Source organism: Athene noctua, chromosome 11 (genome assembly GCF_965140245.1).
Source record: "Athene noctua chromosome 11, bAthNoc1.hap1.1, whole genome shotgun sequence".
NCBI lineage: Eukaryota > Metazoa > Chordata > Aves > Strigiformes > Strigidae > Athene > Athene noctua.
In genome coordinates, this window is record NC_134047.1 from 7,631,225 (window position 1) to 7,646,745 (window position 15,521).

The 15,521-nt window shown below is 43.3% G+C and overlaps 1 protein-coding gene across 5 annotated transcripts in view; it reads left to right on the forward strand.

Moving 5' to 3' along the window:
• GRIA3 (glutamate ionotropic receptor AMPA type subunit 3) overlaps positions 1-15,521 on the forward strand; it is a 157,149-nt gene that overhangs the window by 117,499 nt on the left and 24,129 nt on the right. For all 5 annotated transcript variants that reach the window (XR_012634384.1, XM_074915504.1, XM_074915505.1 and 2 more), the window contains one exon: positions 816-1,014. Coding sequence is in view for 4 of the 5 variants with exons in the window: in XM_074915504.1 (XP_074771605.1) it covers positions 816-1,014 (199 nt within the window). In the remaining variant the exon portion in view is untranslated. The remainder of the gene's footprint in view (positions 1-815; positions 1,015-15,521) is intronic.

Here is a 15,521-nt window from a genome sequence, read left to right on the forward strand (position 1 = left end):
TTGTGATTATCTATTTACAAACAGACTTTTTTATAGTCCTTATGGTGTCCTTTCATAAAAGAAAAGCCACAACAAAAACAGAACATGGATTTTTTTTTTTTTTCTGCTTCTTTCTGTTGCTCTGGTGGTTGTAAAGCAGGAATATGCTTGACTTGGAACAATGCAACGTGCAAATTTTAATTATCATAAAACATAAAACAAACCAGGCTCTTTCCTCACTTCAGTATGCAGATTCAGTCTGTAATTCCTGCTAGGTTGTGATGAGAGAAGGATACTGGATCACTTTTGTTTTATTCCTCTGCATGTTTACTCAGATTCCTTTTTGCAGTTTACTACATCTTAACATTTTGAAGGTCAGTGCAGTAAAAGGTACATTTGTGTCCGCCAGGCCGGGCAGCCCCCAAAGAGACACAAAGCTTGCAGATCGAAGCAGGCAAATCCAGCCTCAGGGAATGTTTGGGCAAGCAGAGGAGACAAAAGTCTTCTGGCAAAAGACTCTCCAGCAAAGGGTCTGTGGAAGCCAGGGAAGCTTGTTCCTCTCCAAGCCTCCAATGGCGTTGGCTCAGATGAATTAGTTCTTAATTAATTGTTCTTGTTTTCACTGACAGACTGGAGAGAGAGTTTAACTAGGCAAGACTAGGTGCACACTGAGTTTGCTCTCCTGAGGAAGGGTGTCAGGAACTGGCTTACATTCTGCCTGTTCACAGATGCCCGAAGGATCTGGCCAAAATGGTTGTGCATGTGAATTTCTCTTCAATGAAAAAAAACCAAAGGAATGTCTTCAAAGCAATTTGATGATGTGTGTTTTTCCATAGATCTCTCTCAGGGCGAATTGTTGGAGGAGTCTGGTGGTTCTTCACTCTCATCATTATCTCTTCCTACACTGCTAATCTTGCTGCCTTCCTTACGGTGGAAAGGATGGTTTCTCCCATAGAGAGTGCAGAGGACCTGGCTAAACAAACCGAAATAGCCTATGGCACTTTGGACTCAGGCTCAACCAAAGAATTCTTCAGAGTAAGTCTGTTAAATGTCCATTAGAGCTTTTCTAAACTGTAAGTGCCTAATATATGGAATTCAGTCATTTGGTTTTACCCAACTGTAATAGCTGTTCAGGTGAAAGTTGTTCTGTGCAATCAGGACAGGCCTGCAGATTTTAATATCAAAAGGCAGTTTATCAAAAATGTGTGGTTTTGCTCAGTCTGAAACATCTCAAGATGTAAAACCTGACCTGTGCTGTCATGGGAAAGGTTTTTTTAACACCAGTTTCAGAACCTCAATCTGATGAGCAAGAATGCAATCATTAGCACAGTATTTAGCAAAGAAAACTTGGAGGAGTGATGCTCTTGACCGACTTGCTCTGTTTGCCCAGCTGGCAGCCTTTAATGCCATCCTACATCGGTGTTCACTGGACAGAATGAGAAGGGGGATGGGAGGCATGTGTTGCCATTCATTTCTGTATGGTACACTGATTGCTGAAATTGTTGTTGCTATGTCTTCATTGCTCGCCAGCATTTGGCTGTGGCTGTATCAAGCAGTTAGGGGTGAAATTTCTGTACCCCAGAACACCGGTGTGTATTCACCTTGGTTTAGGTTTGGGGGTAGGGGGGAGTATACACTTTCATTTAAGATCATCCTTTCTTTTTCCACTTGCCAAGCCACAAGCTGAACCGCAGAGAGTTTGGTGAGGGTCATTAAAAAGTCTAAATATGACCTCAGACCACTTTTATGTATCTTAAGAGCTCTTCAGGTCACAACATTTTATTTCTGGCCTTTCCAAGGGTGAACTGAAGTGCTCAGCCTTTTCAGGGAGCTCTTGGTTCTCTCTCAGCAGTGCCAATCAGATGCCATTCAAACCAACATTTTTTGTGTAGAAAAGTGGTCACTGCTGCCTGTCATGCATACTGGTCAGATGCAAGTGTGAGGGAGAAGGGAGACAAAAAAAACCTTGCTGCTGTAGGCTGATGAAATACTGAGGGCTCCTTGAATTTGCCTAAAATTTCACTACACAACCACACACGCAGATAGATCTGTGTATAAATCTGATGTAAAGCTGGAAGTGAATGCAAGGGTATTTTATGAAGCTTTTGTATTCTTACTTACATGTAATGTCTTCATATAAAAATAGACAGTAGTTTTTAATTAGCTGTAGTGGCTGGTACGTTACAAAGGCTTCTGTTTGTATTAAAATTCTGTAAGATAAACACTGACCTTGTAAGGGTGACATGAGTGTGTAAAAATTTGTATTCTCTTTAATTATCAGCCCCAGACAGTATTATCTGCACAGCAAAAAAAGAGTTGAGTGGGCCTGTCAGAAGAGGTAGTATAACTTGATTAGAAATACTGGTGCTGTTTACAGTCACTATACTGTTCTAAGGGGAGAAAATACCTTTTTTTGAATATCTTGTTACCATTAATACAGAAAGAGGGATTGTATAGGGGTGTTTCTTCATTTCCTTAATAGTTTGACGTAACAAGGAAATCCCTTCTCATCGAGAGATCAAAGGAATGAGTGTTTTGTGTGAAAGGATACAAAGTCTAGTAAATGTATGAATACTCTGTGGCGCTGTTAATAGTCCTGAGATGAGCTATGACTACCTCCTGGTGCTGGAGAAAGCAGGGCTGTAAATGAGGATGATCTGTCAGGAGCTGGCAGCTCCATCAGGCAGGGAGAGGAGTCATATGGGAAGGAAGAGAGCAGAGCCCTGGTAGTGGTGGAGCGGGGTGTAACAGCAGCTCTGGGTGATCTGGATGGGCCAAGTGGGAAGGAGAATGAGCCCTAGGTGGTGCTTCTCTCCTCAGCATTCTCAAGGCACACAACATAATTTCAGTTGTATTAACTTTTGCAGAGTAATTAATTTGAACAGAGTGATGAAGCCATGGAACTGTTGTAATTAGTGTCTTCTTTAGTTGATTTCAGAAGGGCAAAATCTTCGTCTTAGATCAAGTGTCCAACACTGGACACTTTTAAGATTCAGCTGGACAGGTGCTGGGCTATCTTGTCTAGACCGTGCTTTTGCCAAAGAAGGTTGGACCAGATGAACCTTGAGGTCCTTTACAACCTGGGATTCTGTGATTCTATGAAATGCATGTGTTCATGTAAATACTTCATTGTACAGTCTTTATTAGCTACTTAATAAGATGATAATAATGGCTGAAACTTCAAATAACTCTTAGAGGACACTTGGGTTTCTGAGCGCTGCTGCACAGACTATGCATGCTCTGTGATTTGGGATACTTTTCTCCCTGTAAACTCTTTTCTCACCACTACCAGAGCATTAGTGGGAGTCATAGTGGTCTGAGTCAGAAAAAGCTGTGAGTCCTCCTGGGTACAGTGTGGTGCTTATTTCCTCTGTGAGGGGGTTATCATCCTCTACCCATTCCCCACCAGCATTTAACCAATTTAAGCAGCAGTTGGCTGAGTGGGTCAGGATCATCTACCCAGTGAGAAAGGAAGCTTCTAACTGAGGGGATGACTACATGAGCAAATGAGTGCAATCCTTACTTACACTGGTTGGCCATGAGTATGTACACACTGCCTGTGGCCTGTGAGAGGTAGCTAAATCTTCCCTAGAGATGGGAGAAGTTACGTGGCTGTGAGCAGGAGGTCAGCATGTGTGCAGAGGCACTGGAGAACAGTAACTTGGCTTTGTAGCTGGGCAATGACTTCACACAGAAGGCACAGGACAGTCTCTCCAAGATCCCATAAACAAGCTTGTATGGGCGTATATCTTCTTAGAGATAAAGCTAAAATGTTTCTCAAACAAAAATACTGGTCAGGAATTGATGGCTGCTGTTGTGCAGTGAAATGTGCCAGACTGACAACAGCAAGGAAGAATTGCCTCCTAATGCATCATAGAGGCACAACACATAAATGAGTTTCCATCTTGTCTGCATGTGCTAGAATGAGCTCCTTTAGAGCCTTCAGTCCATAGCTCCTTTCTGCCAACCCTATTTCCAAGTAGGATCACTTGTGAAGGTTTCTTTTACGGTGTGGATACCTATCTGCTGGGAACTGGACTGATACCAGCACCTCATTTCAGATGAACAGATGGTAATGACTTTCAGCCACTTCAGACCTGGGCAGACTCCAGCTAGTGACCTATTTTATAGACTTGGATCTTTCCCTAAACATCACAATGTCTCCCAGATAGACGCTATCCCATCTATGTAGGTTAAAGCTAGATACACCATTGCTGTTTCAAGTGTGCACAATGACCGCTGTCAGTGTGACATTGCTCTCACAGTTGCATCATGAGAGCCTGTTTTTTATAAGTTTCACAGCAGGCACTATTCACATTCCTCACTTGTTGGTGACTCTCTGCACCCCCCCAGTATATCTAAGAACCAAATGAGTGCTCCTGTATTTTCATCGTTGTGGCTTGTTTCTGCTCAGAAACATTTTACATTTTGCACTAATTAGCTTATAAAGGCATTTAAATGGCAATCAATAGATTGCATCAATTCCCTTTTGGCTTTCAAAGGGCACTCATCCATACTGAAGAAGAAAAGAACCTCTCCTTGGATAGTTACTAACATACCGCCTCAGATTAAGGACTACAAAATACCTCTTTCTCTTTCTTGAAAACTGGCAAAGGCCTGTACTAGAAAGCAATTTCAAATCACTAAGCTACTACTTTCAAGGGTGTATGTGTTAGAATTAACATCTTCTAATACATTCAATTAAAGCTTCAGCATATCTGAGCAGCTCATCAAATCAATATAACACCATTTAATCCAAATTCACCACTGAGCCTAAGTATAATACCAGAATCTAATAGGTTTCACACCTTCAATATGCACATATTCGAAAGGCATGACCTTTACAACGAATTAGTAATTCTTTTGTAAACTTGGCTGTATTTAAACATCTGTAGAAGCAGAACATGTTTCTAGACATTTAGAAATATAAATTGCTCTTGAATTTATGATGGTTTCTCTTAATTGTTAGCAGGTATCTGTGTTAAGAGGCTTCTGTAAAATAACTTGCAAAGTATGTGTTTGACACATACAATGTGTATCATTGACAAACACAGCTGACACACTAAATACACTTTACTGAAAACCTGAAATTTTAGAAGGTGTCCTCAAAATGGATCTGATGTGACAAGGCTTTACAGGTTGAAATATTGAGGCAGGTAACATGTAGCAAGATCTTGCATTAGACCCTTCTCCCTTTTGTGAGAAACGGAAGGCAGCTCATATCACACCATTACCAATGTAGTTAATCACTCTTAACTAAAACTAAGGAAAAAGGAGGCCTCAGAGGACTGCTATTTTATTGCAGAATGATGTATTTTTCCCAGCAATAGTTTCAAGGGTGTCCCTGACAAAATGACTTCTCTATCCAGTGGCTCTCCCGTGCCTCAGATGAAATGACTTGCTGCTCTGAAGTCAGTCCCTAATTTTTTCTGCTGGAAATGGCATTGATTGCCAGGTGTGTTAGGAGTTTCAGTAGAAAGGCCAAAGATCCTTTGGACATAATGGTTCTTGCTCTTACAGTTGGTTGCTCCTACCTGGCCCTGATGTTCATGAGTATTGGGTAGAGAGTTGGACACTGACATTGCTCCTGCTGTTGATAAAAACTTTAGGCTCAGTGCCTGGAGGACTCAAACAGGCTGACAGCCTTCCAGCACAACTTAGATACTTCAGATAGTATTTTTAGGAATTTTTTGCAAAGCAGCATGAAATTCACAGCTAAGGCTAAAGTCTCTGTTACCTCAGGACACAGGCGAGTGATAGCTGGCTTGAGGGCATCGAGAAGTCTGCACATGCTTTCCTTGTGCCTCCTGAGTGAAGACTTCCCTTCTTTTTGCATGTGGATGGCCTGCCCAGACACTTCACTGGTATTTTGCTCTTAATTAATGTTTTGCAAGAAGGCAGTACTGTTCATTTACACCTGTGTGGGGACATCCAGCACTTGAAATCCCTCTTCATCAGTTTTCTCAAAAAGTAGTTCTTTTCAAACTGGGTCCAGCCTTTCTGGACTTCATAGAAACATAAAATCTGATATAAAACTACAATTTTTAGGACATGGGATGTCATGTTAAGGATGGCCCCGAAGACAGTCCCCCTTTTTCTCTTTTCTTGGTTTCATCAAGTCTGAATAGTTCAGCAAGAGCAAAGAAAAGCACCAGATGCTCTGGCAAGAGCCTTTGAGTTTCTGTCTGCATCTGTGATTGCCCATGCTGAGGAAGGGTGCTTTGACATGGAAACAGGTACCAGTAAAAGTGTGTCAGTTTGGTAAGAGGACTGGTGAGGTATCTCTTGAAAAGAATTTTAAGTACAACTTGTTTAGCTGGTAAAACTAAAGCCGATATAGAAAACAGTTTGCTCAGAAGAAAAGAAAAAAACACCAGACGGATTAGCACGAGGGGAGGATATAAACGTTTATCTGAAAAAACAGTGAAAGAACAAATGAATGGATTGACCCTAATTTCCCTGGAAATTAAAATACTTCCTAAAACCCATCAAAAGGATTTTGAAATACCTTCCACTACAAGCATTTGGGATAACTAAAACCTCCACTCGTGTTCAGGCAGTGCTTTCCACGGGCTGTGTGAGGTGGGGCTGCAGTGACACTGGTGACACCGGCAGGTCCCTCCTGGCCCCAGTAGGCAAACGGCCACCGGATCCCGCCGCGGTGGGCAGGGGGGGCTCCCCATTGGGGTCCCTCCCAGGGGCCCTCGCTATGGACAGGTGGTGGCAGACAGGCCCATAGGACACAGACAGCGTGGAGGGAGCGAGAAATAAAGACCGTAATGCGTTCTGAAGCACTAGCATGTTACACCCAGTTAGAAGATAAAGAGCTCATTGCTTTCCTCTGATGATAAGGTTGTGTGAAGTAAGGGAAATAAATTCTACTGGCAAGCAGTTTAGGTAAGGAAAAGGCTTGAATTACGAACCAATAGCTGCCGTGCAATTTTTATGCATTCTGTGCAATCAAACGATATTGAGATCATCATTAGAGCCTATTAAAAACACCATAGTGAACTCTCTGCATGCAACATTAAGGGTTTCATCTGTAGTTAAACACTTTGATTTTTAATTTCAAAATTACTTTGCTAGTGAAGATGAAGGACTTGTTTCTAGCACAGCGTTCATATGAATGCTTTGCTTTTGCCTTTGGATAAAACTGTGATTAGCAGTGTTAAGCTTTCTGTGTTCTTGGCATCGAGCAAAACAACACAGTCATCATAACAAACGCCTGACAAAAATATTGAAGTGTGATTGTATTTATGGACTTTAAAGAACAGAACATCACAGAAAAGTGATAGTTTCAAATATGAGCTGTATAGATCTTTGGTAGGGAACATGGCAGCGATTAATCAAAGAAAGTAATGTGTTTTAACTGTTTTTCAACACAGAAAGTGTGAAAAACTTATTCACCCATATATTCTCTCTCCCTTCCCTGTTTGATATAGGTGGGGATCTGCACAAATATTAAATTGTGAATGTATATGTGCAGAGGGATCATAGCCTCTCCATTGCATGAATGAGGGATAGTCTGTTTATGGGTGTATTTTTATCTTAATCTATTGAACCTCCTTTCTGCCACATGGCTAACAGGCAGTTTTAAAGACAGCGGGAAATCAAATGTGACATAATTACAAAAGAGATGGTTTCCCATGAAGTAATCTAATGTCTTTAAGCCTATAGGGTGGAGAGGAGAATGTATCCTTACGGGAACTAAAATTAACAGCTCATCTATCATCTACTCCTTGGGAAGGAAACGTTTGGATGGTGCTGGGATAAGGTGGCTGAACCATTTTACTAATTTCAGCAGTCAAGCCAGGATTCAACGAAGCTTTCAGTCAACACTTAATAACAAATATTTGAATAAATCTCTCCTTTATCTTCAATAACGGATGGCATTTGTCTATAAGCTCTACTTATGTTTGTGGTTTAGGCTTTCCAGCTCACCTGTGAGTGGATACCGCTCAGAAGGGGATCTCTATGAGAGCAGGGTTGCCAGCTGCGCTACAGGGGTGAATGGATTCTCTGGGTGAGGCAGGGCAGGTGGGTGCAGCCCCTGGGAAGCCTGGCACAGCAGCTAGCAGTGGGTTAACACTGTAACTGTGTCTGCACCACAGAGGCCAAGCAGAGAGCGCCTAGGGGAAAATCACTTGCTGTTTGAATGTTCTACTTTTTGGAGAGCAGCTCTATGATAATGATAATGACATTGCTCAAGACAGCAAGGACCCTGGTTTTTCAAGTCTCTCCTAGTTTACGTAATGCTGCTGTGTCACATTAATACATGCTTGTTAGGGATTCATTTAAAATACATGGGTGCTGATAAATTACTCACAGTGCTGCTGCTACTGTTACTGTTGCATAATTAGAAAATACATGAAGGTTTAGAAACTAATGATGTGAATATGAAACATCCCCTCTTGCAGTCCACTGGGATTTCTCCATCATTGCCTCTATATTGGCCTATTCTGTCTGGAGCTGAGAACTCATTAGACCTGACAGTGTTCAGATCATGTGCTGGAAACGCCGTTCTCTGTTAATTTATGACGGACCAAATCCAGAGCAGGGCTGGTGTGCCGCTCAGTTGCCCAGACAAGCCTACTTTGCTAAATATGTCACTGCTGGAAAGATGCCCCTTAGCCTGAAGGCTGACGTAATCCCTCCCTCCGGCAGGCTTGGGTGCCTGCTGCCTCCTTCTCCCCAGGCAGGCAGGCAGGCAGACAGACAGACAGACAGACACGCTCACAGAGCTCAGCCGTACTGATCCCCAGCGCTGCCACCCAGCTCCGGTCGTCTCCCAGCGCTCGCAGTGCGCTTCCTTGGGCTGAGCACTGGCCGAGCGCCGGCTCTGGCCGTGAATCACAGAGGATTTACAAAGGCAGCTTGTCTCTTGGTAAAAACTTCCATTTTAATTTCCCCATCAGTACTGCAATGGGGAGGAATGGATGGCAGCAATAAAGTGAGGAGATGAATATACACGTAGTCTGAAGTTCAGTGTTGTGCCAGGAAAGGACGTCTTAAATTCTTGATTTACATTCTGCTGCTCAGACTGTTACTGACATGTCAGCCACGTCTAGTTACAACCAGAGTGACTCTTTGCTTGTCTGTGTGAGCAGAGCTCACTCCACAAAAGATGTCTGTTAAAGCAGCCACAGCGCATTACCTGCCTGCTGCCAATGCTCACATTTTCAAAATGACCATGATACACAGGAAGAAAGTCTCAAAAGAAAACTCCTACAATCCTGTATTGTTTTTGTAAGATGAAGTTTCTTTTGTAATCGGGCCACTATATATGTCAGGTGTAGAAAACTGCAGTGTTGCTGAAGCCTGGAGGGGTTTTTTTGCAGGCTGCTTCCCCAGCTGGCCGTGTGTGCAGCGCTGCCATTGACCGTCCTTCCCCACCACCGCCTCCTCCATGAGCTGCTGGCTGGGCTCCCATCCCTGCTCTGGGACATTACTATTATTCACCTTTTCACGCTTTCTTTTCCATTTATGCATATGTTATCAAAGATTTGTGTATTCCTACAAATATGCAGACTAGTTTACATAGTCATGCTTGAACCTTGATTATCTGTGGCATCCCACAAATTCATAAACCATGGGTAGAGTTTGGTAGATTTGGGGGTTATCTTGCTAAAAGAGAAATGCCCTGTGCATGCTTATGGCATCTGACCTACTTTCTTCTGCTGAGAATGTAATAAAAACAAGAGGTTCATGTAATGATGGGATTGATTTTTCTGTCCATATAGGTAAGTAAATTGCTGGCATCACAAGTTATCTGTGGCTAAAAGCTGTGACATTGATCTATTAGACTTTGCCCTATGACCTTCAGTAAATGACATCTCTGCTTTCATGTCTGCACTTGGGAAAGGGGACTGATGATGCCCTCTGGCCTTCATGAGATCTATTTTTAGTAAGATCTTTCTCAGTAAAGATCTTGGAAATCTCAGGCAGGGAGACCTTACTAATAATATTTATCATATTCTTATTATTAATACAGCATCATTAGGCCAGCCTCCATGTGCTCCAGAGCTGGTACTGGTCTGGGGGCTCCAGCCGGTGTCCCTCACTCCTCCCAGAGGCAGCTGTGGCAGGGGTGACTTGCTGTCAGGCTTGTGGGGGAACGGAAAGGCATCAAATCAAAGTCTTATCCAAAAGACCAAGAGAGTGGTACCCACTCCATTGCAGTTTGCCATATTGAAAGCCCAAGAAAGCAACTGCCTAGAACCGCTGGATCTCAAAGTGATCCCCAAGCCAGGCACCAGCGGTGGTACCAAGGCAGCCTTCTAGCAGTTTTTCACTCCTGTTTAGTAACTTGCTTTTTAATGGTTCATAAGCTACTGGATTCATTAGCTGCTGTAGAAGAGCTAATTGCACATGCAGAAGAAAAGCGATGAGTGATGATAATGAAGCTAAGGTTCACACTTAACTACCTAAGTTCATATCAGTGAGGTGTGCGTCTGTATAAAGGCAGCATGTATTATTCAGATTAAATACCTGCACTGTTTTTAGTACGGACCTTTGTGTTTTGTATCAGCAACATCTGTCTAACTTAGGGCTATAAATTTCCCTTGTTAAAGAGCTGTAAAGTGTCATAGGGCTGGTGTAGCAGAAGAGCATGTTAACTCTGCTGCTTTAGGTCATTTATCGATGTCTCTGCCTACCTTTGTGTGTGTGCCATGGTCAGGGACTCCATACACTTTGCACTTGTCTCACTCCCATTTGCTGCTCTTCCCTGTTGGATTTACTGCATTTCGATGTATACTGACCTACTCCAAAGTATATTAAAGTTTACATAGTCTGGATCCAGCCTTGAGAGAGATCAGACAGCTGTAACTGGCTTCCTTCTGGGTCTTCTCCCTCTCCAGTGTGCCTGTTCCGTTTCTTATACTGATACTGCCCAGCATGAAACATTCTCCTGTCCTTCCCTATAGCCCAGCTCCTGGATTACCGGGGGGATCTTATATCTTTCTCTCCTTTTTTTTTAGGTTTGTTTATCACTCTCTTAGTTTTGAAGACAGAGGTAAAAAAATTAACATGAGTATAATCTACAATTTTAAACATAGAGTAAAAAAGGGAGAATATATAGATTAATTTTAAAAGTAAAATTGATTTGGGTGACCAGATGATCAACAATAATCACCTATAAGAGAACATTTTGAGCTTGACTGCTGGGAAACAATTTCCTGGTGCCTGTCAGAAGAAACAAAGGACCACTTTAATAAAAGAGCCAAATGGGGTGCATGAGGGCATTTTGAAGAAGGCCTGCAGGTTGCAGGGAAGGTGGCAGAAAGGGCAAAATGTTCTAAAATAGGCGAAGGACATCCCTGTAACATCCTTTAACTATAGAGGAAAAATGCTGTTTCTTTCAATACAATAGCTTCACCACTACTCAGTAGTGGAGGAGGTGACACAATGTCACTTTTAGCAGAAGTGTGAGACAGATGTCTGCAGAAGGGGAAAGGTAATTCGGTCAATGGGAGAAGGCTTCAGTCACAAAGATATTTTAGAGCTAAGTTTAACCAATGTCAAGGAATCATCCAAAATGTGCTGGGTTTTGCAGTGTATCTATAGGCGGTTTGGAATGTGCAAAAGTGAAACCAAGGCATCTGGTCCCGCTCAGCTGGAGCCAGGTTTGCGGGTGCTGGGTTTTTGTCGCTGTTGAATGGATTGAAGAAATAACTGCAACTGAGAGGTAAACCTGCCCCCTTCCTGCTGCTGGTAACGCATGCCCAGCCCCCTCCGCGTGCGCTTTTTGATGCTGTGGCACACTCTGGGTTTGCCTGACTTTTCATTTCAGCACTGGAGCCAACCACGCATCAAAACTAAGAGAATTAGAATGAAAGATGGTGTTAAAATTCTGGACTGATTGAATTGACACCTTCTTTTAAAATGAACGCATTGCTACCCAGAAGCAATGTGTATTTAGGTACGAGTTAGTAATGGGCCAAGTGAAGTGACTCCTCAGCATGAGAGCTGCTGGCTCTGCTGACACGAAAGGGAGCTGCCTACACCCTTGTGCTGAGGTGTGTGTGTCTCATTCTTCTGCATAAACATCTCTAAATAAAGAAAAAAGCCAGCACTATTGACAAAGCAAAGGCCAGCTCTATTTATATCTGCAGCAAGACTGCAATAATGAAAAGACGCTTTAATGTGTCCCAAGGCCTAGATGAAACACTGAAAATGTTGCTTTTAAGAAAAAAATGATAATAATATCCCCTTGAAATCCCAAGGAAATGTGTGTGACTGACTTCTTGAGAGCAATATCAAAGAAATGCAATAGGAGTTGCAGAGCATAGGGAGTTACTGCAGTTATGGGGTTTGAATTGGTTTAAATCTTTGCTTTTAAGCTTTTTTTCTAAGTATCTTTTTAAAAGTAACACTTTAATGAGAGAATGTTTTACTGCCGCTGAACTCTAGCAGCAGTGCAGATCTGTCAGACCTTACCTTATTTTGGAGTATAAATCCTTTCTCTATAGTTGCTCCTGCTGCCTGGCCCCTCACGCAGGTGTTAAACTCCGGGGGGGGGGCCCGCAGGCTCTGGCAGGGGCTGGGAGTGTCTGCAGAGGAGGACAGATGGGTGAAAATGTTCTTTCAGTACAGGATTTGCAGCTTGAGAAATGAAAGAAATTTTCCTTTTCAGAAGGTCTTTTCGGGGCTTCTGGGGTTTTTTTTGAGGCAATTGGAAAATTGGAAAAAGGAAAATATTTACTCAAAATACTGTCTTTCATTTCGTCTCATCTCATCTCATGTCTTTGACCAGCTTTAGTCAACTGGTTGTTTCATCTTGTTGACCAGGTGTAAAATGTGGCTCCTGGGGCAGAAAATGCCCTCAAGCACTTCCGAGTGGGTTTGCAGGGTTCTCAGCTCATCTGGTAGCCTCCTCATAAATCCTTATTATAGCCTCACTCTGAATTTAGGGGAATGGCTGCAAAGAGCAGCACTAACTGAGCAGGATGCAGTGGCCAGAGCCCATCACCCCCCCAGTCCCCGCTCCCGGGACATCCGTGGGTCCTCACAGACTCCCCACTAGGCTCTGGCCACTCCAAAACCAACAAGTGCCTGATGCATTTCATTTTAACCTTTCCCAGTCAATACCTGCTGCATTCATTTCTAGCTTGCATTTTTGTCTGTTTCTACTAAATCAGACTGCTACACTCATTTAGTTAATTTGATAATAACAAGATATTATGAAAATACCACTTGGCAGAAGAAGAGGTGGGCAATGATCGTATAGAAATGTAGTGATTTTTATTAACCACATCATCCAAAAGAGTTAAATGACGGGAGCAAACTATAAAGCTTAGGCTATTTGTTAAAGCTGAAAAGAGATCCGGTTTTGATTGTGGAATTTGGTTTTTTGAAGCATGAATGATGATATTCACCCTTTGCCCTTGGAGCAGGGAACGTGCTTTGTTTGGACCATTTGCAGCCCTGAGCGTGCTGTTGGCACTCATCAGATAACTGTTATTATTAACAATGCACAGATGTATTGGCAATTGCTTTTAGGTAGTCAGGCCAGCTGGAAAGAGTATGAAAGAACTTATTAAAGACAGATATTCCGGTGTGAGTTAGAAGATGAAAAGGAAAAGAAATTCTGGTTTATCTGTGTAATTAAAGGCACACTGCAGAGGAAAACAAGCAAAAGCATGCATAGTGCATGCACAATTTTTGAAGGCCACTTTACCTTGCTAAGAGATATAAAGAGAAAGAGTAAAGCTGTATTTTTACCTTCCTTTTGTCCCTTAGATGCCCATTTGCAAATATAAATGGGCAGGTGCATTTGTATTATTTATGTTAAAAGAAAATGAAGGTTGTGAGGACAACAGGCACCTTGAAACTAGGACACACCAGAATTGCCATTGCTCACGCGGTCTCTGCGTTGGCCAGCCGGGCTGTTTCTGTTCCCTTTCTGTGTGAGGGAGGTGCACAAGAAGAGCAGGCAGGTCAGCCATGGGCAGTGCTGTGCCTTGGGCCAAGGCACGCTCTGCCCGCGCTGCTGCTTGCACAGGTGTGGGCTCTGCTGCCCACAGGGCACGAGGATGGTGGCAGCCACTGAGCCGGTGACAACCACCACCTCCCAGCATCTCTGGTAGCCCTGGTGTCCCCACGGCCCCTCCGGCAGGTGCCTGGGAGCAGTACCATGCCCTGGGCAGCTCCCAGCAGGGTAGGAGATGGGAAAATGCCCATGTGCATCAAGGGGATTGTTGGAGAAGCAGGAGACCCAGGTCAGCATGCTCGGGGAGGGTGCCTCAGGTAATCGGTGATAAAGCAGCTGCTGGCCCACGGGCGCTGGGGCTCGGAGTGCCCCGTCCCACCCCAGGTGTCGGGGCCGGCAGAGGCAGTGAGGCAGTGCCGGGTGGTCTGGGTGCAGGGCAGCGGGGGGACCCGCTCCCCCCAGGAGCTGGCTGCTGTGCTTCCCCCCGCAGCTTCAGAGCCACGGGCCTCATCTTGGGTCATTCAGTGTTTGCTATTGCAGAGGGGAACCAGGCAAATCCCCGATTCCATCTTTTACCTGTGTAAGGACCATTTCAGGCCCCATTTATATCCCCCTTCCTCCCATCGCTTCTTCACTCTTGATGCTGGAGTGCCCATCTTTAGCCAAGAAATGCTCTCAGTTGAAATCCTTGCTGTTTTTTCACACCCCACCACCCAGCCAGCTCCTAACAAAGCTACGCTGCATTGTTGTCTCTCTGATTTCCAATTGTCAATTGGGCTGATTTTAATTGGTTTGCATTTTCAGTTGTTTTTCAGCTCATCAGGAAGGATAATTAAAATAAAATCTTGCCCTCTGTGCTCCCCTCCATCCGTCATAGCGACACTGGCTGAGCACATAAATCTGAAGAATGGTGAAGGCAGGTCTTACTCCTTGTGAGATATTTGGAGGCTGGTTGTTAAGCATTACATTATTCAAAAGACATTAAATTGTCCTGAATGAGGAGGAAACATGTCTCGATCATCAAGCTGATGGACATTAACAGTCTTCTGCCACAAGTTTGTTAAATTTGAACTAGATTTAGCTGCTGCCTGCCTCATTCCCATTCTGCAAGGAAAGCTGTGGACAGGAAGCTGGCAAGGAGTAGGAGGCATAAATTCGAGATACCCACAGCTTCGACCGAAAGCCTTATATAAATCCTTCGGATTTCTAGACTTTAGAGAAATACAGTTGGCATTACTGCCTTCTGTCGACCAAGCAGGAAAGTTTAACCAGTAGCCCAGGATACAAATGCTTAAGAGTCTGGAGGTGGCTTTAAGATCTGAAGGTGGTTTAAATGTTACTGATGGGGAACAGGGAGAAGGGGAAGTAACACATTTCTCAACATTTCCAGGTTCACAAAACCTGTATGCTGAGCTAGAGGCTGTTAGGATTGGCTCAGACTCAAAATGAGGAAAACAGGAAAAGAATATATCTATAAATGACATACAAGCAGTTAACCAGCAATTTTTTCAGTTTACTTTTAATATTTGTGTTTGCTATCTTTAGGAAAATGGGAAAGTGAATTTTGGAAGTCTGACTGTTGATTGATAAAGGATTTTGTAATTACTATTTA